Below are 25,160 nucleotides of genomic sequence, written 5' to 3' on the forward strand. Positions count from 1 at the left end.
GTCACTTTATAGTCATATGCATTCATAAATTTTGATACAGCTGTAAGAAGCCGACTTTGATGGGACAAAGCTCACAGAAGAGCTTTAGATCATAGGAGTAACCAGAGACGAAGTTTATGTTGACAATTTATCAGCAATTCTCTGTCAAAAAAAGAAATGTTTTTAGTGTTTGCCTATTAGCAGTTGCATGCAGATTATGAAATTGTGTTTTGGGGAAGAAAGCCTGCCATCTGTCTTTTCTTCAGGGTGTTTGTCTTTTCTTTTTACACTTTATCAAGTTAAACTTACAAATATCTTGTTTTGCAAAGCAGAATAGAACATGTGGTGTCCATTACATGGACAAGGACAAAGCAAAACAGACTCAGCAGCAATGTAAGCCACTTAAGTTAGGAATTTTAGAAGCACAGAGCAACTGATGCCTTGTGTGTACCATCCGTGAGAGTTATTCAGCTTTTCCATTCATTGCATTATCAGCTGGAAAGCTATTTCTCTCATTTCATTAGTGCTGGAAAACTAATTAATTCATTGCTCAAGAAGTGCTAAAAGGTTTCTTTAACAAGGACTATGTACGAAACAATGTGTTTTTGTTGCATGAGAAGCTGTCATGGAGAAAGGAGAAGATACATTTAATATCTCCTTTTTTTGTTCAGATATGCCAAGATTTTATCAATAATACTGGTTTTCTGCACCAGTACTCATCTCCAGGAAAACACACACTGTGTAGCTGCCTGGATGACACCTCTAAAAATATGAATGTTGATGATTCTGTTAAATTGGCAGAAACTGTGCACACTATCATGAGACAGGGATTTCTGAAAAGACACTTGCCAGGTTCTTCCATGTATAACCTGTGCTTGTATGGCGAGGCATTTATTGTGTTATAAAACCCATCACTGATTTTGGCCAGTTCAGATTGATTCTGCAGGAGCTGTAAGTAATGAACCCTACGGACAGAGCCAAAGAGGAAAAACATGCCAATAAACTTTTGGCTGCATCAGTACAGGCTGTAGAGTTAATTTAACCACAGTTTCTTTTACCAGATCATGTAGCCATTGCCCTTCAAAACAGGAATATGTATCCAAAACAATGTAAAGTGACAAAGCCCAGCCTTTTCTTAAATTTAGCTGTTGAAACAGGTGTTCAGGTGCTGTTTTTCCTTAACACCACAGAGAACTTACCAGACGTTCCCTTTGCACCAAACAACAACAGCATGGCAATTCAATGACTTATGTATTGTGTTAGTTAACAGTCATTTTGAGCGGTTTCTCAAAACTGACCTTACCTTCTTCTTGTTCCTCTTAGAGGGCCTATGTCTTTCACAGTTAAAGGGAGCAGTTTTCCTTTCTCTGCCTCTCCACTGTACCTGTGAGATATCTTGTCATGCATATATTATCTAGGCACAGAGGGTCTCTGTCAATATTCCCACTGGATCAGGCAACTGGAGGCTTCACATGTCATTTGTAGTCTGCAATTGTCAAAGCAGTTTCATTGGTCTAGTAGAGGGGTGGTTTACCTTCCCCCTCTCCACTGGCGGGAGCAAAGTCTGACTCCACCCCATTTGATTTATGCTTGCTTGAGCAAGCAAATTTCTGTTTATTATAGCAGGAACAAAATAGATTGCTATGGCTCAGTTCAGATATTACACTATGGGCTGCCACTTTGTAAATATGAATCATCCTTATGTATTCCTTTCCACTACCTCCTCCCCTCACACACTGTGATTCCTTCATTCCCTTCCTGTTAGGTGCTATGTGCACACCGGGCAGCTTTGCATAAGCCATTATTTGTCTGGGAACTAGGAATGGAAAACATGATCAAACCATGGTTTCTGTTTCCAGGGGTTTGCACATACTTTGCCCGGTCTGACAAACAATGGTTTGGCAGAACATAGAACATGGAGGGAGATAAAAAGAATCACAATGCACAACAGGGTGATAGTGTGCGTGAACCTGAGGTTTGTTCACACAGCTGAAAGCCCTGATTGGACCATTTTTGAAATCTGGCTCATGTTCTAATTTCGTATTTTATGAATTACCAGTGACCAGGTGGCAGCCAGCATAATCTTACCTTTCAGTAATTTAGTAAATGTCTACTCAATTCCAAAAAAAAAGCAAAAACACTTAACATTAGTGGACTGACAATTGTTCTGAAACATCATCACTCTACTTTACTTATAATGTGATTAATTCAAGAACAAATTACTGGTAACCTCTTCTTGAAAAAAAGCATATTTTAGGTAGCATGTTAGTTAAAGAAAATTAATCTCTCTGTGCTAAATTGCCAGCTTTGGAGTTTAATTACCTTAGCACAACAATCCATTAATAAATGTTAAGGAAACAAGGGAAAGTTGGTCAAGTTTTTAAAAAATTCCTTGATTTCAACTGCAGATATACTGGAAGACTATCATAATTTGTTATTGAAGACCCAAGAATGCAAATTTTGCACTGTTTTCACTTATGCCTATATGGTTTGGTTGTGATTTTATTTTAGTAGCCATTCTAATTCAGGACATCAGCATTCTGTTCCTAACAGTCCCTGTGCTAGCAAATAAGTGTTATGTGTGTGCTGATGACATAGCCCTACTGTCATACCCTCCAACACAACATTGCCCAAACTGGGACACCATCCTCTGGGTACGCACTCCTGCACGAGTCACATGACCTGCACAAAATTACGGACTCAGAAAAAGCACTTTTAGGGTCCCCAGAGCCTAGAGTCATGGACCCCAAAAATATGTGTTTTGGGGAGCCATGTGAAATTGCAGACCCAAAAATAAATGCTATTCTCAGGGCGAGATCTCAGCCCGAAATTGCATGAGAGCATGGCGCCCAAAATAGCGTCCTCTGGGAAAAGATGGGACATCCCGTTTTTTCCAGGACAGTTGATGGGTATGTATTATATTATGAACCCCAGTGAAGGGGATTAACAGTGGCAGGCCTCATCCTCAACACTGGTCTGTCTGCATAGTCCCAACACATGCAAAGTGCTTGTGATTAGGCCCTGCATGCTTAATTCAAGATCCTGAGCACAGCTAGTTTTCCAGTTCTCTGTATATATGAAATGTATCTAGACTATCTGGACAGTACAGTGAGCATGTCTCTAGGTAAAGCTACAGCCTGCTGTTGTGTTCCCACTCTGTTTCCTACACATGTTCCCTGTGCATGTATTAGCCCTTTTCAGGTGGTACTTCCATGGTTAAGGTCAACACATGAAGTGAGAGACAGCAGAGATAGGTAGACTAGCTCCACCCCCTGTCACTGTTCTGATCAACTTCCATGACATGAACCCATGAAGCCTCCCCCTGTGTTTTAGAACCGTGAATTCTGAAATGCAAGGGAAACTCCCATGAGCATGGAAGTTGGATTGTGATCAGAACAGAGACAGAGCTAACATGCCCCAATGCCCCATTGTCTCCCTCATATGTTTAATTTGGAATGTAATGCCTGAAGGAGGCTTATAGTTCATCTAAACAGGGTTAATGCCGTGCCCTCTGGGGTTTTACTCCTACATGGCAGCTAAGCTGGGCACAGGATTTTACAATGTTCTGGGAGAAGCTGCTTCCCACAAAACTGAGGTGTGATTTTTGTTCCTTCCCCCGCCAAACAATGGAGACAAGTTCTCAATTTCAGCTAAGCCATGAAGTTGTAAAAATGCAGTGAAAAATATCACCAAAGGGATTATGTATTCCTACAGTCATCAGAAAATGGAGCTGTAGTATAGATCAAAACCTTGGCATTGCGACTTAGCGTGGGATTTGAAGATCTTGAGATGCAAGAATCAGTTGCTGACGCTGGGGAACATATCAACTCAAGGCATGCATTAAGGGGGAAATGAACTGTTTAGCTTACCTATATTATTCATACAATAATATTATACAATGAGCTGTCGAGGCTTCCTATAGAATCAACAAAAAGGAGAAATTACTCGTGATTTAATCCTCAGCTCTGCTCACAATTTGGTACAAACTGCTTGGAACTCAGATGGCTTTTATAGTCAGCATATATGCATGGAAAACTGCCCAGAAAATCTGTTACTTCTGTATTTAATTTCAAAAGGAAAAAAGTATTTAGAATTAAATGATGACGCATGTTACAGTTAGGAAATTTGAGTTCCTTTGGTGCAGAAGTACGCAGTGTTGGGCCCTCCTGATCCCATCATGCTTGTCCATTGGGAATGCTTGTTGGGAGTCCAGCAATATCAGGTTTGGAAGTTATTTAAAACTTCTACAACAGAGGCTCTAGTAGGCAGTGACTGACCAGGAAAGTGAACGTGGAGTCATGAAAATGTTAGCCCAGTATGCAGCAGCTGCAAAAAAGGCGAATTCCATGTTTTAAGGGATCATTAGGAAAGGGATTGAGAAAAAATCTGCCAATATTTTGATGCCATTATACAAACTACAACCACACATTTGGAATACTTTGTTCAGGTTTGGGCACCACACTTCAAAAAGGAACTGGGAAAAGTTCATCAAAATCAGCCAAAATTACCATGGAGTTAAAACTCCACCTATGTGAGGAAAAGTTACAGCATTTGACGGGTTTTTTGCTCAGAACAAAGTCAAATAAGGGAGATAGATGTGTGTAAAATTATGCTCAGTGTGAAGAAAATGGATAGATAAAAGCTTCCCCCCCAAAAAAAAAATACTAGAATTTGCAGTCATCCAGTGACACTGACAGGTGGGAGATTCTGAAGACACAGAAGGAAGTAAGGTAAAGGTAAAGGGACCCCGGACCATTAGGTCCAGTCGTGACCGACTCTGGGGTTGCGGCGCTCATCTTGCTTTATTGGCCGAGGGAGCCGGCGTACAGCTTCCGGGTCATGTGGCCAGCATGACTAAGCCGCTTCTGGTGAACCAGAGCAGCGCACAGAAACGGCGTTTACCTTCCTGCCAGAGTGGTGCCTATTTATCTATTTGCACTTTGACGTGCTTTCAAACTGCTAGGTTGGTAGGAGCTGGGACCGAGGAACGGGAGCTCACCCCGTTGTGGGGATTCGAACCACTGACCTTCTGATCGGCAAGTCCTAGGTTCTCATCTCAATGCAATTTGCTGGAGGATCACAAGCGGGGAGAGTGTTGTTGTGCTTAGGTCCTGCTTGCAGGTTTCCCAGGCATTTGGTTGGCCACTGTGAGAACAGGATGGTAGACTAGTTGGGTGTGTGATCTGATAGACTTCTTATATTTTTAATGTCTGCAATGGATTAGAAAAGACACAACAAACGCATCAGCATGGCAAAACAAAAAAGGGGAACTATCGTGGCAAGAGGATTTCCTTTTAAAAGTCTTACTTAAATGAAGGGACAAAAAAAATGTACCAAACGTAAGCTTACAATTAAGGAATCAAAAAAGCAATTTATGGAGGAGAATTTAATGTATAAAAGTTTTATCATTAAAGTTTATTTAAATCAGTAGCCATTGCATGAGATGGCAGACTCTCTGATGGATTGGAAGCAGAGGCCAGTTTGACAGTTTACGTAAAGGAGGAGAGTAAACCGTGGAGTTTTCCAAAAATCTGTTTTAGGACTGAAGTCATGTCCATTATACTTAAATGTGAGATTGAACAGAAACATAAGACACTGGGAAAGATGGACATGGGAGTGGGAAGTAAGTTTAGGACAAACAAACAAAGTTTCATACAGGGATTCACTTAAATAATTTGTTGTTGATAAATTTGGCCATTAGTTTACAAGAATTATGCAGTTTCGTTGGGCTAGGTCCAGCAAATAGCTACTTTCTGTGAGAGCTAAAAATCACACCTCCATATTCACTCCAATATTCATGCTGACTACCTACAAACTATCTGGAACCTGGTGACAAATAATTGGAGATAACTACCATCATAATGCCTTTTGTTTGTAAGCTTCTCAGGGGCATCTCTCTGGCTGTTTCTCAGAGACAGAATGTTGACTAGACACATTCTTAGTAGGCAGTTCTTGTGTTCTTAAAATGCAGACCCACAAGGAAGCCTTTAAACTCCTTTCATTTAAGTGGTCTTGATTCAAAAGTATGTTTAAGGATGAGATGTATTGTTCCTTATGCTTAGTGGACACACAAGAAAGTCCTATTTTTTAAAAAAAATAAAAAAGCACTATTGTTTTTGTGTATTGCATAATTTCCATATCGTGCAGGAAATTACACACTATTCATTATCCCCCCCCCCCCCCTGTTAAACTGTTGCCGCTGGTGTGTTGCTGCATTTATCATTGGAATTTAAGCAAACACACTATAACAGCAAAATGAGTACATAGGACTGATTATTTCTTAATATCGAAATGTTTTATCTTCCTGTGGCACTGTGGAGTGTACAAAGTGTGCACACCTCTAATGACATTCCTTAATAGCATTTGTACCTGCAATTAATTCTTTAATAAATTTCAGATAGCTCTCTGTGCTTTCAAGCCCAGTGAAGGATCTGTGAACACACGATGCCATAGTGTTTTTGAAATTAGATGGCTATGCGCTTGAATCAGTGCAGGATTGACGTCTACTATATATCCCATGGAAGATTTCCAAGCAAGGATGAGATATCAGTATTAAAAATAATGAAGGATAACAAACCTTTATTCCTGGTGCCTCACACAGCTCTGCCTTCCTATCCTCCTGCTCTGTAAATAAAAGTATTAAAAGAGACTCTTGCTTTGTGCATAAGAGACTGCTTGGTAAATAGAAATTAGTACTCCATGGCAACATGGACTCCCCTTCAAGCTGGGCTCTCATAAAAAGGCAGCTCTAGCGAATCCAGAAGCCAACAGCAGAGAGTTTCAGCACAGCAGCTCAGTGTTCTGCTGGGGAGAGGAAAACAGTCATTAACCCACCTTTTAACCACTTTCTTCCATTAGAGTGTGTCGCTCATCCATTATTCCACCTCCAGCACCCTCTGCTTAACTACCCGTTGTTTAATCAATTCATCGCTCTTTAATCAGTTTAGAAAAGAACAAGTGGAAATAGCCACCCACTTACTGTTGTTGGCGCCGGTGCTTGGGGGTACTTTCCTGCTGCTGCTGTTGTTACAAGTGGCATGAACACACTCACAGAAGCTACAGGTTGGCACAGATGCGGCCAATTCCCTTTCCCTTAATTTGCTGCTGAAATGAGGATTGTCTCTCGCAACATCAAAGTAGGAATGAAGGAGAATGCCTCTAAGTATATGCCAATTGCTTCCTTCTTACCTCTTATTAAGAGCAACCAACTCACATACCCAGATGCAGGCACCAGCACATCCAGAATTATAAGTTAAGTCAGTGGACAAGCCAGAAGGTTTTGGGGCACCAAAGAGAGCAATTTCTCCCCACCAACTAGCAACCCCAACCACCAGCAGTCCAGGATCAACCCCGGGCATTGTAGGGTAGGAGCAGAGGAAGCTGCCTTATACTGAAACAAACCATTGGCCCATCTGGCTCTGTGCTGCCTGCACGGACTGGCAGCAGCTCTCCAGGGTTTCAGACAGGGAATCTTTCCTAGTCCTACCGGGAGGTGCCAGGGATTGAACCAGGGACCTTCTGCATGCAAAGCAGGTACTCTGTTACTAAGCTGCAACATCATAGGAAGCTGCCTTATGCTGAGTTAGACCATTGGTCCATCTGGCTCATTACAGCTGATTGGAAGTGACTCCAAGTTTCCAGCAGGAGTCCTTCTCAGCCCTAACTGGAGATGCTGAGGGTTAAATCTAGGATGTTTTGCATGCATAGCAGATGCTTACCCCCTGAGCTATGGCCTCCCATGCAGACTTTATTGAAATGGATGTGAGCTGCACAAGAAAAAGCTCCCAGTCATTTCGCTGAGGCTGGTGCAAGAGAATCTCCCAGCAGATTGTGCCCCATTCAGGGGATCTGTCCGCAACAACAGCCTTATGGTAAGACTTTCTGCACCCTTCCAACCTGAAAAGACAGAGAACTTTCAGGTTGGGTTTGGTGGCAGATAAACGTTTCAGCAAGGGGGAAATGGGGAGGAAGAGCATTGAGGAAGGTAGTGGAAATTGTCTACATGAAGACAAGATAGGAAGAAAGGGGGAAAAGAATAGCTGAGTTAAGGCTGGATTGGACCTTGCAGAGGAAGGAGAGAGAACTGAGCTGCATGGAAGAATTTGGTGCCAAATGGCATCAAATTTTAAATCACCCAGATTTGGAGCTTTTGGGAACCTTTGGCTCAATTTTCCATCTACTGGCTCAAGATTATATCCTCCTTTCCTCTTTCTGAAGACAGATGATTATAACAAAACCCCATTAACCTCAGATCGCTTCCGGTGGAGGGTTAGCTCACTATGGTACTGCTCAACATCTGCCATTCTGCTCAGTGGAAGGCCTTTCTATGCAATATGTTCTCTATTGTTGTCAACCTGAGAGCATCCAGCGTCCCCAGGTTTCTTCTCAGGGCTCCTCCAGATGACCTATTTATGAAATCCTCCTGATTTGCTGTCACAAACTTTACGTGGGGGGTTAGGTTTTATCTGGTCTTTTATTGAGCATTCATTCCAATTTGCTTACAGGGTGTTTGTACCTCTTCCTGTTTATCATTAGATCATTACTCACTTTTCAGTGTGTTTCCCTAACCACAAAATATCCCTTTCTTTTTAAAAGTGGGTAGGACATTGCACTAAGGCAACAGAGCACTTTAATCCAATTTCCTGGGATGCACTTGAATCGCTCCTGGAAAATATTGATAGCCTGGAGGCACCCTAAGCCTGAATGCAGCAATATATGCCCAAGGTTCTTTAGTCACTTGCCTATAGGAATTGGCAGGTGCATGCTTAACATTATACAGGTACCAGTCCCACTTTTTAATTTGTTTTCCCTTGGGGGCTTTTATGTTGACCTTCTGGCAGTCCCCCAATGAGAAGTTCATCCTTCTCATTCACTCCCAGATTCCCTTCAGTTCATCTCAATTATGTGTCCTGTTTCTGCCTGAAGTTTGGGGGTAGTGGATATAGCTGTTCTCCTGTACAGCCACTGGGAAATGACAGATGAGCTCTGGTGGACACAGTTCAGACACTTCCTTCCTTCAGTATCAGAGCAATTCTGCAATGAGACTCACTGCCAGTACATGAAAACCATAGCGCTGGTTGAACCACTGGATTGGGTTGACAGATTTGTAATGTACTGGAACAAACGTGAGAAATCTACGTCTGTCTTTGCAGAAAACAGTGGCACATGTGACTTCGATTTCCCTTCCCTGTGTGCGGAAATGCATTAATAGCAGATATTTTTGTTTTATCTAGCTGTTGCTCACTGTGTTGAGAATCACCTAAGGTAATGGTGGGGCTGTGAAGGAGTACATCAAATAAAACCATAAAAAAGGTTTTATTTCTGCCTCCCATGATAGGGATGGAGATGATACTTCTGAAGAATACTTATTATTGGTTATCTTTCCATGAAGCAAGTCTGCATAGGCAATTCTGATTTACTGATTTTCCTTTTGCCTCCCCATCTCCTGCCCCTGCCATCATCTGTGAGCTTTCCTGGTCTGGAGTGTTTCCATGCCATTTTATTTCATTTAGGGTTTTGTTTTTTTTCCTTTTAAAAAAATCTGTTCTGTCCGGAAGATGATTATGCCAGCTCCACAAAGGTTTGCATTGTAACTGATAAAGCAAGACCTTTCTGTAAAGTTTATTTTCACTTTAAAAGATCTGTTGGAAACCTGGCAGCAAAAGCTGCCGCTGTGAGCCCATGAATGTCAGAGTTGATGATTGCTTCATTAGAACCCTACAAACTTCAAGAGCCAAAGGCTTTCATGTTTCCTTACATGGTATTAGGGAAAATAAGCTCAAGGCATTATTTCTTTAAATGGGATTTCAAACATTCCCTCCGGAAAATAAAGTATAACTTGTCTGAATACCAGGGAGCTTGTAGGGGAAATCTGTTTGGTCAGAGTTGTGAAAGTTGGCCTTTCTCTTGGATTTTCAGTTTGGGGCAAAAAGAAAGAAAGAAAGATAATTTGCATAGCACATGTTACAAATTAGGTTGAAATTTGGTGAGAAACTGTCCACAGCTTATTTAAATATTTATGGTCTCCACTTTCATAGAATGTGTCAAGGCGGCTTAGAGCATACAAAATATAATAAAAACCAGTCTATAAATATCCACGAAGCATAATTAAAAGCACCGATAAAACAATAGTAGATACTGGCTGGTTAAAAAGAGAAAATCTTATTGTGGGTGCCTGTCTAAACAGTACAGTTTTCAGGAGGTGTCTGAAAGAAGGCAAGGATTGTTCCTGCAGAATCTCTACAGCTAGGGGTTCCACAAGCCAGGGCCTGCTACACTAAAGGCTTGATCCCTACTGCAGGCCAGCCAAACCTCAGGGGCATGGGGAACCACCAGAAGTGCCCCATCAGCGGTTTATCAGCTATCAAAGTGGAGTATAAGCAATCAGATGGTCCTTGAAATGCATGCAGCAGCATGTCAGGGACTGACTGGATGGCAAGGAGTGGTGGGAGATTCCAGCCAGATAACCCCATAGGGAAGCCCCAGAGGAGGAAGGCTCAGAGCCAGGGGAGTGGCAGTGAGATGCTGAAGAGGCAACAGGCTTGAGAGAGAGAGAAGAGCCAGAGGCAGGAAGCAATTCAGACTCTGGACATGAAGCCAGGAAGGAGGGGCCAGAGGTGGCAGAAGCTTCCAGTATACCTGAAGGAGTGTCTCCACTCCCATCGTTCAACCCAAACACTGAGGTCCAGCGCCGAGGGCCTTCTGGCGGTTCCTTCACTGCGAGAAGTGAAGTTACAGGGAACCAGGCAGAGGGCCTTTTCGGTAGTGGCACCCGCCCTGTGGAATGCTCTCCCATCAGATGTCAAAGAAATAAACAACTATATGACATTTAGAAGACATCTTAAGGCAGCCCTGTTTAGGGAAGTTTTAAATGACTGGTGTTTTAATGTATTTTTAATCTTTTGTTGGAAGCTGCCCAGAGTGGCTGGGGAAACCCAGCCAGATGGGTGGGGTATAAATTATAATTATAATTATTATAATTATTATTATTATTATTAGAGCTTGCCTTTCCTACTGTAGTAAGCTCACCTCCCCACCCCCCTTGTTTCCAAGGTCATGTAGCCCAGTATTGTCTGCTGCAAGTATAGCGAACTTTTGACCTTCCATATGTTGTTGGACTACAACTCCCATCATCCTTGACCATTGGCCATGGTGGGCGGGGCAGGTAGGAGTTGGAGTCCAACAGCAACAGGAAGGGGACAGGTTTCCCATCCCAGGTCTAACAGGCAGTGGCTCTCCAGAGTCTTTTCCATCTGGTCTTTTAAACTGATCCCTTTAACTGGGGATTCTAGGGGTTGAAGCTGAGATCTTCTGCATACAAAGCAAGTGATCTGTGACTGAGCAGGGTAACTTCCTGCTGGTTTGTGCCCGGTATTGCTCCAGCTTCAGTGAAAGAAAAACTCTGTTTGATTAATATTCAGTTAAAGTAACATTTTAAAAATAACTTCTATGCTAGTCGCTCTTAATATGAATCATCTAAGCCACAACAAGAATGCCAAAGAAATCGAAGGTTCTTAATCTTTTTTACAGGCACAGGTTTCAGACCATCCCTAAGATGACACCTTAATAACCTGACATGAGACATATCAGTTCATACTTGAAAAGCAGAGAAATGCAGCAAACAGATATCCAAGTGTAAATCAGTTCATCTTGAATCCTTCCGCAAATGGTCTGCTCTGGAGGTCATATCAAAGAGATCCTTCTTCCAGCTTAAATCGGTCTATTCTAAATTGATCTCAGCCCAGTCTCATTTAATGCATTAATGTCTAGTTTTTTAAGAATATGATACACAGTGTAGAGAAATCCTACATACTCCAGTCAGACTAGTTCAGAGGACTGCAGCCATAGTCACCATCCTATTTGTTGTATTTCATATCAAAAGAGCTCTTGAGAAATTCTCTTGAAATGAACATTCTAATTTCTTATTATACAACTGCTCTGTATTCACTCTGAAAACAGCTGCATAGTATTCTAAACCGTGAGTTATAAACATTGATCTTTTTGTTATGTAGGCTTATATTAAATTGAGATACCTTTTTTCTTATTTGTTCCTACAATTGGGTTCCTGGTGTCAGTTTGTATTTGGCTGCTTGAGCATATTTTAAAGTGTTGCTCCGTCTTCTGATGTTCTTGCCAAGAGCTTTCTTCAAGCAGCCTACACTATAAGAGTTCTTGCACCAACTACATTTTTTTAAAAAAACACCCCTAAAAACCAATTTTTCATGCCTTTTTCAGGTTCAGGTTGCACAGTGTTCACTTTAATTTTATTATATTTCTTAGCCCTTCTTAAAGAACTGGTGGTCTGGAAATGCTCATTTGCTTTGGAACCTGAAAAAAAGATAAATTTATTGCTAACAGATTTGTTATTCAGATTGTCAAATGGAAAAGGTGTTCTATGGTATTTTAAAATAAAAAATGGCATGTGAGATTACCAACAAACACGGAAAGGAGAGTTTTAAGAGATCTGATTTGATTTGCTGCTGTGATGGTGAAGAAGAATTATTACTCTGGTCTCAGATATAGTGAGTGATATAATAAACAAAATGGTGTGAGTTATGATTCCATGGCAATACCTATCCTATTAGGTTGTCATAAATCCAGGTTTTGCTATGTGTGTTCAATTTCTGTAACACAAATTCTGTATCATTGTTTATTTTCAGAAAGTGAGGTTGTTTTGTTTTGTTTGTTGTAAATTTGATTAATAGGAAATAGGAAAGAATGCACACATTTCAAAATGGATTAATTGTATAGCTAGTAGACGCCATTCTTCAAAGGTAAATTGAGAGCTGGTACTTATAAAAGGAGAATTAAAGCTTGAACCTGCAACCCAATCTTCAATATACTGGCCTGTCCCATGATTAGGTTCATTCAGTTGAAAAATGATAGTCTGTACAGATAAACAATCCTGCTGCAATATCACACTATAAATTCAGGATCCTGTGTGGTGTATTGAATATTGTACAGAATATGAACTGGGCACCTCCTTCTCCACCATAAAAGAAAAGAAAAAAGCATTCATCTAGGCTTGGGCAAGTCATGTAGCCTAAGCATCTCTCATAAACTAGCCTACCTTACAGGGTTATTGTGAAGATGACATAGGATAGCCACATGCATGGTTCCAGGAACTCTGTAGACATAGGTTGTAATACATGTAGGATAAATACTACAATTAAGTGTGATAAATGCTGCTGCTGCTGCTGCTACTACTACTACTAATCAAAGAACACTACCCTATAGGCATATAAGCTGATTATTAGTGCTTGCAAAACCCCATGCACAGTGCCTCACACCCTGGCAATCAGCTGATCATTTGTGCTTTGAAAGCTGTGCCATTACCCATGTGGGCAAAATCAGGTCCCCTGATGTCACCATGGGTGGCCTCACCGGCCTGTCCAGCTTGGCCCACAGATGGTGGGGAAAATCAGGAGCAGGCCTGCTGGCTGGATCCAGTTCCCCATTCCTGGTGTATGGGGAATATATAAAACAACTTGATTTGTAAATAATTCCACTTGGAACCATGAAGACATCCCGTCTGCCAAGATACGAAGGAAGCAGTCTTTTAGATAGGTGCTTGTATTAGAATTCTTCAAGTTTCGACCCTTCTAGAAGCCTCTGGATATTGTATGTAGGGGGCATGCTGTTAAATTCAGGTTCACTGAGAAAAATTATCTATTGCTCTGGTATCTGCATGTATAAGGGAAGTCTAGGGCCTCAGGACAGACAATTTCAAAGTAAATGAACTGCAGGCAGAGAAGAGCAATGTGGACCAGGATGTGTACATTGGGTAGTGATGCTTGGTGTACAAATAGGAGGATTCTGAGTACCCAAGTGTCCCTATTTTCCTCTGTGAGAAGTTGGGGAGTATGAGCTACTTGTCACCAACAGATTAAGACAGAGCATATGGCAGGGGAAAAGATATATATTTGTCCAAGAAATGGTGCTTGCTAGGATCCCCACATACATCATAAACTGTGTTTACATCCACATTCAACATCTTTCTCATTCAGTTTCTCATCAGACAAAATAAAATAAACTACAGTTTCCTCAATATGTTAGCACCAGGTGAAGATAATTGAAATTTCTTTCTAACCAGGGAATGAAGTATTTCAGCACAAAATGTGTAATATACATTTTAGTTCTGCGTGACATTATGCAGATGTTCCGTCATCTGTATAGTTAGCATACATCTGCATGCATATATATATATATATATAGATTTGATTTAGCACTCTGATCAATAAAATAAAACCTCCTGGATATGTTCAGCATTGCCTTTCAATCTTCAGAGTCTGGAGCGGTGAAGTTGCCAGATCAGAACATTTATGTATCTAGCCCAGTATTGCAGCTCTGACAGACAGCCGCTGTCCAGGGATCCAGACAGAGCTAGTTCCTGTCACCTCCTGACATCCCTTTAACTGGAGATTCCAGGGATTGAGCTTGGACCCTTCTGCATGAAAGCATGTACTCTATCACTGAGCTATGGGCACATGGGAAGCTGCCTTATATTGAGTCAGTTCATTGGTCCATCTTGCTCAGTATTGTCTACACTGATTGGTAGCAACTCTCCAGGTTTTCAGGTTGCGGTCTCTCAATATTACTGGAGATGCCAGGAATTGAATCTGGGACCTTCTCTGCCATTGAACCAAAGCTTTTCCCCAAGCTATGGTCCTTCCCATAAAGTTAGTGCCCCCCGTTTCCCCTCCAAAAGGGCAGGCTACTTACTGGGGGAAATTTGCCAGCAACTGCACAATAAACAGAGCACTCCGTCTTTGGTTGGCTACCAGGGAAGGCACAGTGTTGGTTGACTGAAGAACCAATCTGGGAAATGGGCCATGGGTCTTGCATTGTGGAATCAATAGAACTGGTTGCAAACTGTGCAGTGTGGTTATGTTTCCATTGCCTCTTTCTATCTTAGGACAATCAGGTAACATGCAGTTCAAGTTTGCCATTTCTCTTTGAAGTTTCTGATCCGATACTGTGCAGCAAAATCTAATTCAGACACCACTGAAAAAGACCAGGCAGGGTGGAAGACAGATGATGATATGGATATAACTGTGATGGAAACAAATTTAAGAGACTGGAATAAGATCTAGTTTATTTAGTATGAAAGAACTGACATTAGAGTCAAAGATCATCTCAAGTGTAAGCAGCTCCAGCTGAATGTGGATCTGAGTGGTCCTCAAATCAGAAACTACAAAGAAAGCACTATATTATTTGGATTCTGCTTTAAACTGTTTCCACTTGTAGTGAAATTTAATGGAATTGGCTTGGCAATGTGTGTATTACATCAGGTTTGGGGTGCAATTCTGAGGAAGCTAAAGCTAAACTAGACATGCTTTGGAGACTGACAGTCAACCTTCCCAATGTCCTTCCCTGTGGTTAAAAGCAGCCAGGGAGGAGGGGACATATTGCCCCCAGATGGGGCACTAGGTGGGGATGGCTTAACCATGTCTAGCTTTGGAAATCCCCCTCAATCTGCTATTAGCTGGAGAGAGTCAGAAAAGACAAGAACAATTTGTGGCAGCTTTTACTAAAAAGTAAAAAGATATTGGGAGATGCAGTAATGGATCTCCCATGTCACATCCAGTTTTGCACTATGATACGATGACTCCAACAGAACTCAACGGAATCAAAGGACTCATTGGTGTAATTTAGTTCCACCGAGGCCCTTGGGGTTGAGACATGCTGGATTACGCACTAGATTTCTTTCTTGTGGAATCTGCTAGAGGAGGGCTTTCGACACTGAATAAATAAGCACTTGTTCAAAATCAAATCTGTTTGATATTAAGCAATACGTTACAAAACACTGTTTCGAGCATATATGCAGAAGATAAGTAGGCTTTAAATATGGCATATCTTAGTGTTTTGCCCTTGGTGTTAACGCCAACTTCAAACACATAGTAACTCTTCATATAACAATAGTTTGCATCTTGTGTTTACTACAAGATTATTTATCATGTTATTTCTAGTTAACTATTAAAAAGCAGTATATTTCGAAGCATTTACAGATTTGTATTTCCCCCCAAGAAAGCTGAATTATGATCAAATAAGACAGATAATGATAAATAAGCATATAAGTAAGCCTAGCTTGAAGGAGCAAAGTATACTATTAATGTCCCTCCTGTGAAGTTAAATCCTATTTCTTTTAGCTATTTCTTCATTAGTTAATGAGGTCTCACCAAAATGGGTTTTTAAAATGGTATTCTTGCATCCTTGCCTCTAGAAATATCTTAAAATATTCACACAGAACTTCATCTTCTGAAGGTACACTATATATGAATTTAGGCAATAATTACCTCAGTTGCTGGGTGTCATAAACCCACAACATCCAGATAGTCATCAGTACATATATAGCTCACAATTTTCAGGCAGTTTTTAAAATGGAGAATTGTAGAAAAATAGTAGTTTATATCTGGTCCTCATTGCTTGAATTATTTTTGACACTCTGTGTAGTTGATCGCTTAAGAACTTGCTAATGGAAAATGGAGCTTTCCAGCTCCTAGTCAACATTAATAACCTGCACAGATTAGTAGTAACTAACTTCTCTTGGCTCTTGCTGTGCCTTGGTAAAAATTATCAGTGGAGGAAGTGTCCATCTTCTGAAAAATCCCTATTGTAGTTGTCACTGACAGCTTCCGTGTTATCATCTCATCATAAAGGTCCTTGATTGGATGAACCACAAAGATTAAACTCTTCCTCAGAGAGAGGGGGGGGGGAGAGAGAAACACAGTCTCTCCAGTTAAATGCAAAGGTGTTCTCTAAGGATGAAAGAGGTATTTTAAATACAGATGATTCCTTACAATTTAACAAGGTAAAATGGCTAGTTTCTTATGCCTATGCAAACAGGACACAGCTTAAGTCCTTCCATACATTCAAGGGGAAGCTGAATTAGAAATGATGTGGCTATTTTCCTCTCTTGCTTCAAAACAGTGTAGATTTTGAAAGTTGTAAATCATAGACAAAAAGGGTTTCCGGCTGAAAAATGCTGACACCCGGACTGGGGCAGGGAGCAGAACCCAGTGGAAACTAGCAAGTCAGGGCATGGGAGTCCAACAGTTTAAATAAAGGCCATTGGGCAGGGCTTGTGTCAGTTGTGTCATGTTTTTGTTCACCTAAGGCAGGTGTGGAGAACCTTCAGCTCTTCAGATGTGGTTGAACTACAGCTCCCATCACCCCTAGCCATTGGCCATGCTTGCAATGGAGCTGACTTATAAAAAACCAGAAATTCTAAATCAGTTGCATCAAACAATGAATTCCCTCCATTAAACAAAGAGAATGAAACGGCAATGAATGACTCTTATTCATGTACCAGATATTTCTATTTCTTGCACAGTACCTGGGTTGCCCCAGCAAGGTGTTGATTGTCGAACAGGCTAATCTGTTGGTGACTCATGTATCCTGTCAGAAATGCACAAAGATATTTAAGAATGCAAAGCAGCATCTCTGTGATATATATTGCTGGCAATTTATTTAATTATTGGTCTGTAATTTTTTCCCAATTGCGGCTATACATGTTTTATAATTTAATCCCCAAATGTTTTAAAATCAGCGTTCCATTTCTTCCATCATCACTTCAAGCACCGATCTTTTTCTTACTTGCCTTCATGTTCCGGTTTGTTCTCTCTCTCTCTCTCTTTCTCTCTCTCTCTCTTGCAAACAAATAAATAAATAAGCGGACAGATAAAAAGATCAATAACCCAAGGCAGCTTGCATATTAGATTTGATAAATGTGAAGCATTTGGATATTATGTTCTTCTTCTTCTCTTCTTTCCTAGCATGAGGACATTCAGGACATGTTGACAGCCAATATTAATAAGCTTAAGACTAATACTGGCGGTGGCTAAATACAATTCTGGCAGAGTTAAGTGCTCTTTACAATAATAGCGCTGTCCTTTAAAAGGATTGCTTTCACATTTGTATCATGCATTTACTGAGATTTCCTTTTGCTGTTTGTTGTTTTGCAGGTGATTCATATAACAGGAAGGTTGCGCCTGAGAGTGTCGCTGTCCCATGGGCGGACAGTCCCTAGCCAAATCATGGGGCTTGTAGTTGTTGCTCATGCTTTGCCCCCTCCTACGATCAATGAAGTCAGAATCGACTGCCACATGTTTGTTACTCGAGTAAACATGGACCTCAATATCATTTACTGTGAAAATAGGTACAGCATTTTGGCTTTTGGTTTTGTTTTGTTTTTCCAGTGTTGCGCATCTAAACATCCCTGTTCTTCTACCACAATACACATTCTGGAGGAGGGTACTGATTTCCTGTGAGGATAATGATGCCAGCTGTACAGCTATGTAGAAAAAAAACAAAACCCACCAAGTATCTTCTTTCAGGGAGGGAGAACCTCATTTTGAGATTTGGAAAACTGAGTGGGAGATTGATTGACTGAGGGTTGCCTAGAGAGTTAACAGAGGGAGGGATGCCAGAATTTAAATGTTGCTTTTCTGACTGCAAACTACGGTGGTAACCTCTGGATCAGCAGTTCGCACAGAGGAATACTGGGGCCCTTGGGAGTACATCAGTGAGTGCCTGAGTAAAATCATAACAGAATCTACCCTTTCCCACCCCATCTGCAGCAGCTAGTCACACAACACACAGGCAGATAGGCATATTTTCCCAAGGGCAGGCAGTCATTCAAGCTTTTCTTAATTTTCTCTCAAGCCATATCCTATATTGGATCATTCTCAGATGGTTTTTCTCATCAATGAGGTAGTACACCATTTGTAAAGTTTGCAGCTGTACATCCTTTCTGTTTTTTCGCAAGTACCGTTCATTCAAGCAAGACACTTTTGGTACTGGCGATACAATGCTGAACTATGGTTCAGTATAAACAGTTTAAGTTGTCTTTAATCCGTTACAAAAAGAGGTAGCTCTCTTTGCAGTGGGGCTTTACTTTAAAACACTGAAGTGCATGAGATATCACTTTTAGTCAGAACAGCTGAACCTTCTGTTGCTTGGCTGGACTTTCAAGGAATAGGCCCAGTAGGTCAGCGGAGGAACCTGTGCTTGATCGTGTCATGGAAAAAAGTAATACTACAGTTGAACAGTGGGGATGTTTGCAAAGAAGCCATGGGAAAGGCGATAGTTAAGTTGGTGGTACAGGAATAGCAACCATACACGAATTGTAGAAACGAGAAGGTAAAAAAGTAAAAACATGTTTCGCCCCCGGTTTGGGCAATAGATTAAGGCTGGCTTATATGTCAAGCTACCAGGTTTATTTCTCTCCTTCCACTGTGTGAGATACATGGGTCTTTTCCGTAGTGAAATCCACGAGTTCTGGAGCTGATAAACAGTTTAGAAATCTCAACAAGAGTGATGTATGCATCACCTTTCCCTACTTCTTTGTAAGTAGAGGTACACAAGTAAAGATATTTGGAGCACAGAGAGATAAGCCCTGTTCTCATCTGTCAACACTGAATGCTTGGGAATGGCAGTGGGTGGCAAAAGCAGGATCACAGCAGCATAGTCCCTGATCTACATGCATTCAATGGGTTGCTGTGACTTTGCATACGAAGTCTATAGGTTTGTCCACAAAATAGGGGACTCCTGATTTTTATGGGGTTCCTGAGCATATGTACAGTTTGTATGTGTCTGTAGCTGTAGTCATGGCAAAGCCTGCAGCAGGATTCTGTTCCCTCCTCATGCAACACATGGTCAATGAACTTAGGTAGTTGTGTGAACACAGCTGTATTCTTTCAGTCCTGCAACTAATCAGAGTTTCATGTTGACTTGAAAGACCTAGTACAAAAATTCGCAAATGAATTTTATGCACCTATCACACATCAGAAGAAAAAAAGGAATCTTGGAGATTGCAATATACTGTGCTCAAGTCGGATGACAAGTCAGTAGTACACATTGTGTAGAATGAAATTGCATGGTCAGGAGCTCTGTATGTAATGAATGGCTGACAGTGTTTCGTATCAGATTTTGTTCATGTTGGTACAGTGACATGTTAAAGTGCCCTAGAGTACAGAATTAATATTTCCCAAATATTAATAACAATGCAATAATATAATGGTTTGTGCCTTTCATTTCCCCACTAGCAAAATGCCAATCAGTTTGGCAGGTGTGTTGGAGAGAAGTCCCATGCAGTACAGCTTCCCTTGCAGGAATACCTCCCTCCTGTGGTCTCAGTGGAGGCCATGTCCCAGTATCAGGCTTGGGAATATTTTTGTCCCCACCATGATGCTGCCTCCAAATTCAGCATACTTACTTTTCTCTCATACAATTGGATGACTATTAGTCACTAGGCGAGGAAATAGATGTATGTATGTTAGAAGCACAGGAATCACCTAGCCTGACCTAATGACCTCAGGTTCTGAAGAGAGCAGACTTGGACCCTAACAGTATCTAGTGATGACAGCCATTTATTTTGTCCTATGGAACACAATGGTACCAACTGACATAGAAAGTTACCATATACCAGCTCAGGATATTTTCCCCTCTAGTAGCCCAGTATTGTTGCTCTGACTGTCTTGGCCACAGACTCCAAGGTCTCGGTCACAGGCTTCCATCGCCTGTTAACCTGATTTAACTAGAGACTAGCAACATGAAAACACGTGTTCTAACACTGAGTACACAGTGGCCCTGCCCCTTCATCTACAAACGTCTGTCCTGGCTTCCATTTCTTTGTCATGCTGGAATGATTTCCTTAATTTTTGGAGTATCTGCTCTTAAGTTTCTTATTTTGGTGACTTTCATTTACAAGAGCACCACATGAATGCTGAGCACTGAAACTTGGCAGTTTTCAAGAAAACAATTTGCTTCTTGTAACTGGCTTGCCCACATTTGCTCCTGCTCTTGGGCTTCCCATAGGCATCAGTTGGCCGCTGTGAAACAAAGATGCTGAACTAGAGGGGCCATTGGCCTGATCCAGCCGGGCCCTTCTCATATTCTTTTGGAGAAGAATGTCCTACCTCCTGTCCCAGCCATACTAAACCTGCAGTCTGTCATGAATGAGATGGGGGGGGGGGGCTGTCCAGCTTCTCCTGGTCCACATCAATTTTATGAGACTTATATTCTACCCCTTCCCATCCTGCAAAACCTGACAATTGACTGGAGACAATTTGGTCTCCATCAATCTACACTAAAGTATGTGTTATCCCCTCTGGTGGGGGAGAATAGAGGAAGCAGAGTATCGTGGTTTCTCCTGCTTCCAGATGATATAGGCAGCAGTCGTGTGTACACACACACACACACACACACACACCACCTTTTACTTTAGTAAGTGATTTTTGCCAGATAGTGAGAACCTGCCAGGTAGTTCCCTAATTCACTGCAATATTTTTATCACACCTAGTTCTTACTGTCTCTCAGAGTGACTATAGGGAGTAACACTCTGCTGGTTATCTCTGCACTCTAAATGTGTGAACCCTGTTTATACTTTGATAGCTCTGTCTCTAAACTAGTCTTAAACCTCTGCCATAGGGGAGCAGCCCTGCAAAATGTACCCTTGGGATCTGCATGGCTAAATGTTTCTAAAAGAGGCATTTGTGGGTGGCAGAATTTAAAGCATAAAAATGAATTATGTCTTCTAAATGAGGGTGTGTGTGTGTGTGTGTGTGTGTGTGTGTGTGTGTGTAGAACCTATTTCAAATGTTTGTGCAGACGAGGCTGATTCACCCAACATGATTTTCAATTTTGAGGATTTCCCCCCCTCCCTTCCACTGAAGCCTGAGGACATTGACATCTGGACAATCAATGACAGAGACATACACATACAGAGAGAGGCTGAGCAGAGCATAGAGCAGAAAGAGGTACTGAAAGGATTTAAAAGTTTCTGTGTGGAGTAAACCACAAAGTCCCAGTTGAAAGAGCCAGGAGTGAAAGCGTTGCTCCCAGCTGAATAAGACTAGAAAAGAGAACACCCCCAGGCATCTGTATGTCTCAGCATTTAAATTATATCGCTTGAAATGTCAGTTTTGGACTTTGTGCCAGGAAACAGTTGAAGAGCCTTTTTTTTTTCATGAATATACCCAATAGAAGACCAATCTGTTGAAATGAAAGGTATCTCTAATCATTTAGCATAAGCATAGCATGTTCTCATTTTATTATGTAACCTTGAAATATCTTGCTCTTTTAATGAGGAGCTTTGTATTTTAAGGAATTATATTATCTTAGTGGCTGTTGTATGACATGAGTGGACCCACCAAAGATTTGCTTTTAACTGGCTGGTATCTGCAGCTTTCCTTTAAAAGAGACAAACGGAAAATATCACAATCTTAGTTTGTGCCTCATCTGTGCATAGAAAGCAGCAGTGTCGTGGGTGTCCTGCAGTGATGAAAAACATTTCTTCAGATGCCCATTTTGTAGGAACCAATCTTAGAATTTCCTGTGTCCGCAGATAAGAGCATGGGCTAGGGACATAGCAATGTCTGTGCCAGCACAGTAGGGCAATGTGCAACTGGAATTTCAAGAATGTCTTGGCAAGCAGATACACACGTGCTGTTTTTGGGGTGTGGATATAACATGATGCATTGTTCTTATATTATTATTGACTTACTTATTGCTCAACTTATAGGCTCTATTTTCTTCCTTCATAGGATTAGTGATTACATGGATCTGACCCCTGTAGATATCGTAGGGAAGAGATGTTACCACTTCATTCATGCTGAAGATGTGGAAGGGATCAGGCACAGTCACTTAGACTGTAAGTACTTCAAGGCATGTCAAAATGAACTGGCCTTACAACTGCTCTTGAACTATTCCTTGCATATTGTACATTTCTTTGTGGCTTACCTTGGGAATGCTTCTGTTGTAAAATGCTCCCCACCCCTCAATCATTTATGATTGCCAATGAGGGTTTGCAGTGAAACCCTATGTGTCTATTCAGAAGTAAACCCCATTGAATTTGACAGAACTTACCCCCACCTGAATAAGCGTAGGATTGCAACCTTGGTCAGTATAAATCTTTTAATTGGTTGACAGCTCTAGTCCTTAGTTATCGTAGCTAACAGTTGATAGACCTGCTCCCCATAAATTTATATATTCTGTCTAAAAAGCCATTTATACTAGTGACCATCACAACATCCTATGGCCCAAAATGGGCTGCGGAAAAGAAAGAATAGTTTTAAAAGGCAGATGGTGCCATGAGGTCTGGAGACTGCTGAGAACAGTGATTTATGAGTGTTAATAAGTGTGGACAAGGCCTAGAAAGGGTTCCCCAAAGCACGCAAGGATCATTCCTTTCTGGTAAAACTTTTCTGGGGTGGCAGGACATGGTACAGCTCCTGTGGCGACTGGCTTTACATTGCATTCCAGTTGTGTAAGATGGACAGGTCCTTTATTTGAGAACGCTTGTGAGATAAGCTGACTAGTGATACGGCCCTTCATACCTCAGCTGCTATGCTACTAACAAGTTTGCTATTGCTTTATGTATCATTTTATGGGCACAGTGCATATTGTTGCATGCATAGTTATCAGAGACTCAGTTGAAATGTGATGCTGAGCACATAGGACGTTGTGCTGGTACATTTTTATACAACCAGCATCAGAAGTATTTGGGCCTGTGGTGGGATGCATTTGCATTCCACCCTCATCTTTGATAAGGAAGAGTGGGGGAAATGCTGTGCTTTTCCACTGGCAGAGCCCCCTGGCTGCAATTATTTAACATAGCTGGAATTAATGCTGAGGAACTACTCTGGAGTAAACTATTTAAAATTGGCGGCCTCTTTACCAACTCCATGCTAAATTCCTGTCAAATAAATCCCCTTGTAGCCTGTTTTTTTTTAAAAAAATAAATGTATTAGTATTCTGCATTCAGATAACCGTAAGAGGGACAAAGCTAATGAATATACATCCCATTGCTTTAATATATGAAAAAGGCACTTTAAGAGGCACTGTTCTAGTACAACAGTGTTGCCCTGTTCTGATTTAGCAAGTCCATTTGCAACTGGGGCGGAGGGGAGAATGAATGGGTGTCACATAATGTAGAAGCATATGTCTCCTCAATTAATTGAAAAAATTAATGATGTTCACTGAACAGTAACATCAAGTACTTTCTGGCTGGGAACCCAGACAGGATGTAGAGGAGTCAAGACCTCCAGAGGATGTCATGAATATACTTCTGGACAATATACCAGGATTTAAAAAAATGGATATATTGCTTATAGGAACATTGTCACTAGCATTGCGTGGCCACAGATATAATATGTTCTTTTCCATTTTGGAATCTTAATTGAGGTCTCAATTCATAAACCTGACTCTGACAAAAAGATACTTGTCACCCTTAGCTATTGCTTGGAGAACATCCTCCTATTTCTTCAGGACTTGATTTACAGCTATAAGAAACACAATTCTTTAGGAACAGCGAGCAAGGGCAGTTCATTTCCCATAAAGCAAAGGTCTCTGATGAATATGTTTGGTAGCATTCTCTCTGATATACTCCTATTCGGTTTTCAGTAACTGAAATAATCCAGATATTTTTTTTTAAAAAAAAAGGCTGCTTCACTACCATTTTATTCACTGCTTCCTTTTTGCCAAGCGATCTTGCCCTTCAATTCAGAGAGAAGAGTTTTCTCCAAAACCAGTTACACATACGTACATGGCTGCTTTTGTGTACATTCATTTGAAGATTTCTATTGACACATTTAATATTACTTAGTGGTTCAGTCTCCCAGCTACAAATGAACTAAGCCTTTTAACTTGTACATATCAATTATATTTTTCTTGTTCTTTTAATAACCTTAAGCACATAAAAAAGCCCAGATAGAATGACTCGATAATTCTTGACAGTAAAAACACACTTCACAAGTTTTGCTATCATGCTGTGGAATAACTCCACAATGTCAAGTAGCACACAATTAGTAAAACTGTAGGGGGAAAAAAGGAGTGTTTTGATCCTGAGGAATTTTGATCCTAATCATATCGAAATTTCAATGCTCTTGTAGTGCTTAATATCTTCAATCATAAAAGAAATCAAACTGATTCCAATGTCAGCCTTTTGCATTTTGTGGCTGCTGTGAAATGCTAAAATATACAAATGAATGTCACTGTTGTACAAGTTTATGATAATCACTAAAGCAAAAGAGATTGATTTTAAATTAATGTGATGGTATGTCTTGGGTTTAGATGATTTTTGAGTGAGCTAACTTAGAAGTCAGACCAACAATGGAGAGAGAATTTATCTTGCAGCACAAGCATTGGCAAGAGTAGCTAACTGCGGTGACTGGTCAGCCGGA

At 41.0% G+C, this 25,160-nt stretch overlaps 1 protein-coding gene and 1 long non-coding RNA gene across 12 annotated transcripts in view; both read left to right on the forward strand.

Annotated features, from left to right (window-relative positions):
- The window catches only part of NPAS3 (neuronal PAS domain protein 3), a 604,332-nt gene that overhangs the window by 561,109 nt on the left and 18,063 nt on the right, over window positions 1-25,160 (forward strand). For all 11 annotated transcript variants that reach the window (XM_083452393.1, XM_083452389.1, XM_083452392.1 and 8 more), the window contains 2 exons: window positions 17,943-18,136; window positions 22,524-22,630. In XM_083452393.1, the coding sequence (XP_083308519.1) occupies window positions 17,943-18,136; window positions 22,524-22,630 (301 nt within the window). The remainder of the gene's footprint in view (window positions 1-17,942; window positions 18,137-22,523; window positions 22,631-25,160) is intronic.
- Window positions 3,324-6,628, forward strand: LOC310683813. Its single transcript, XR_014514544.1, has 2 exons — window positions 3,324-3,574; window positions 6,377-6,628. It is a non-coding gene; the product is annotated as an uncharacterized lncRNA (long non-coding RNA).

Source organism: Podarcis tiliguerta (assembly GCF_965153285.1).
Source record: "Podarcis tiliguerta genome assembly, chromosome: 1".
Classification (NCBI taxonomy): Eukaryota; Metazoa; Chordata; class Lepidosauria; order Squamata; family Lacertidae; genus Podarcis; species Podarcis tiliguerta.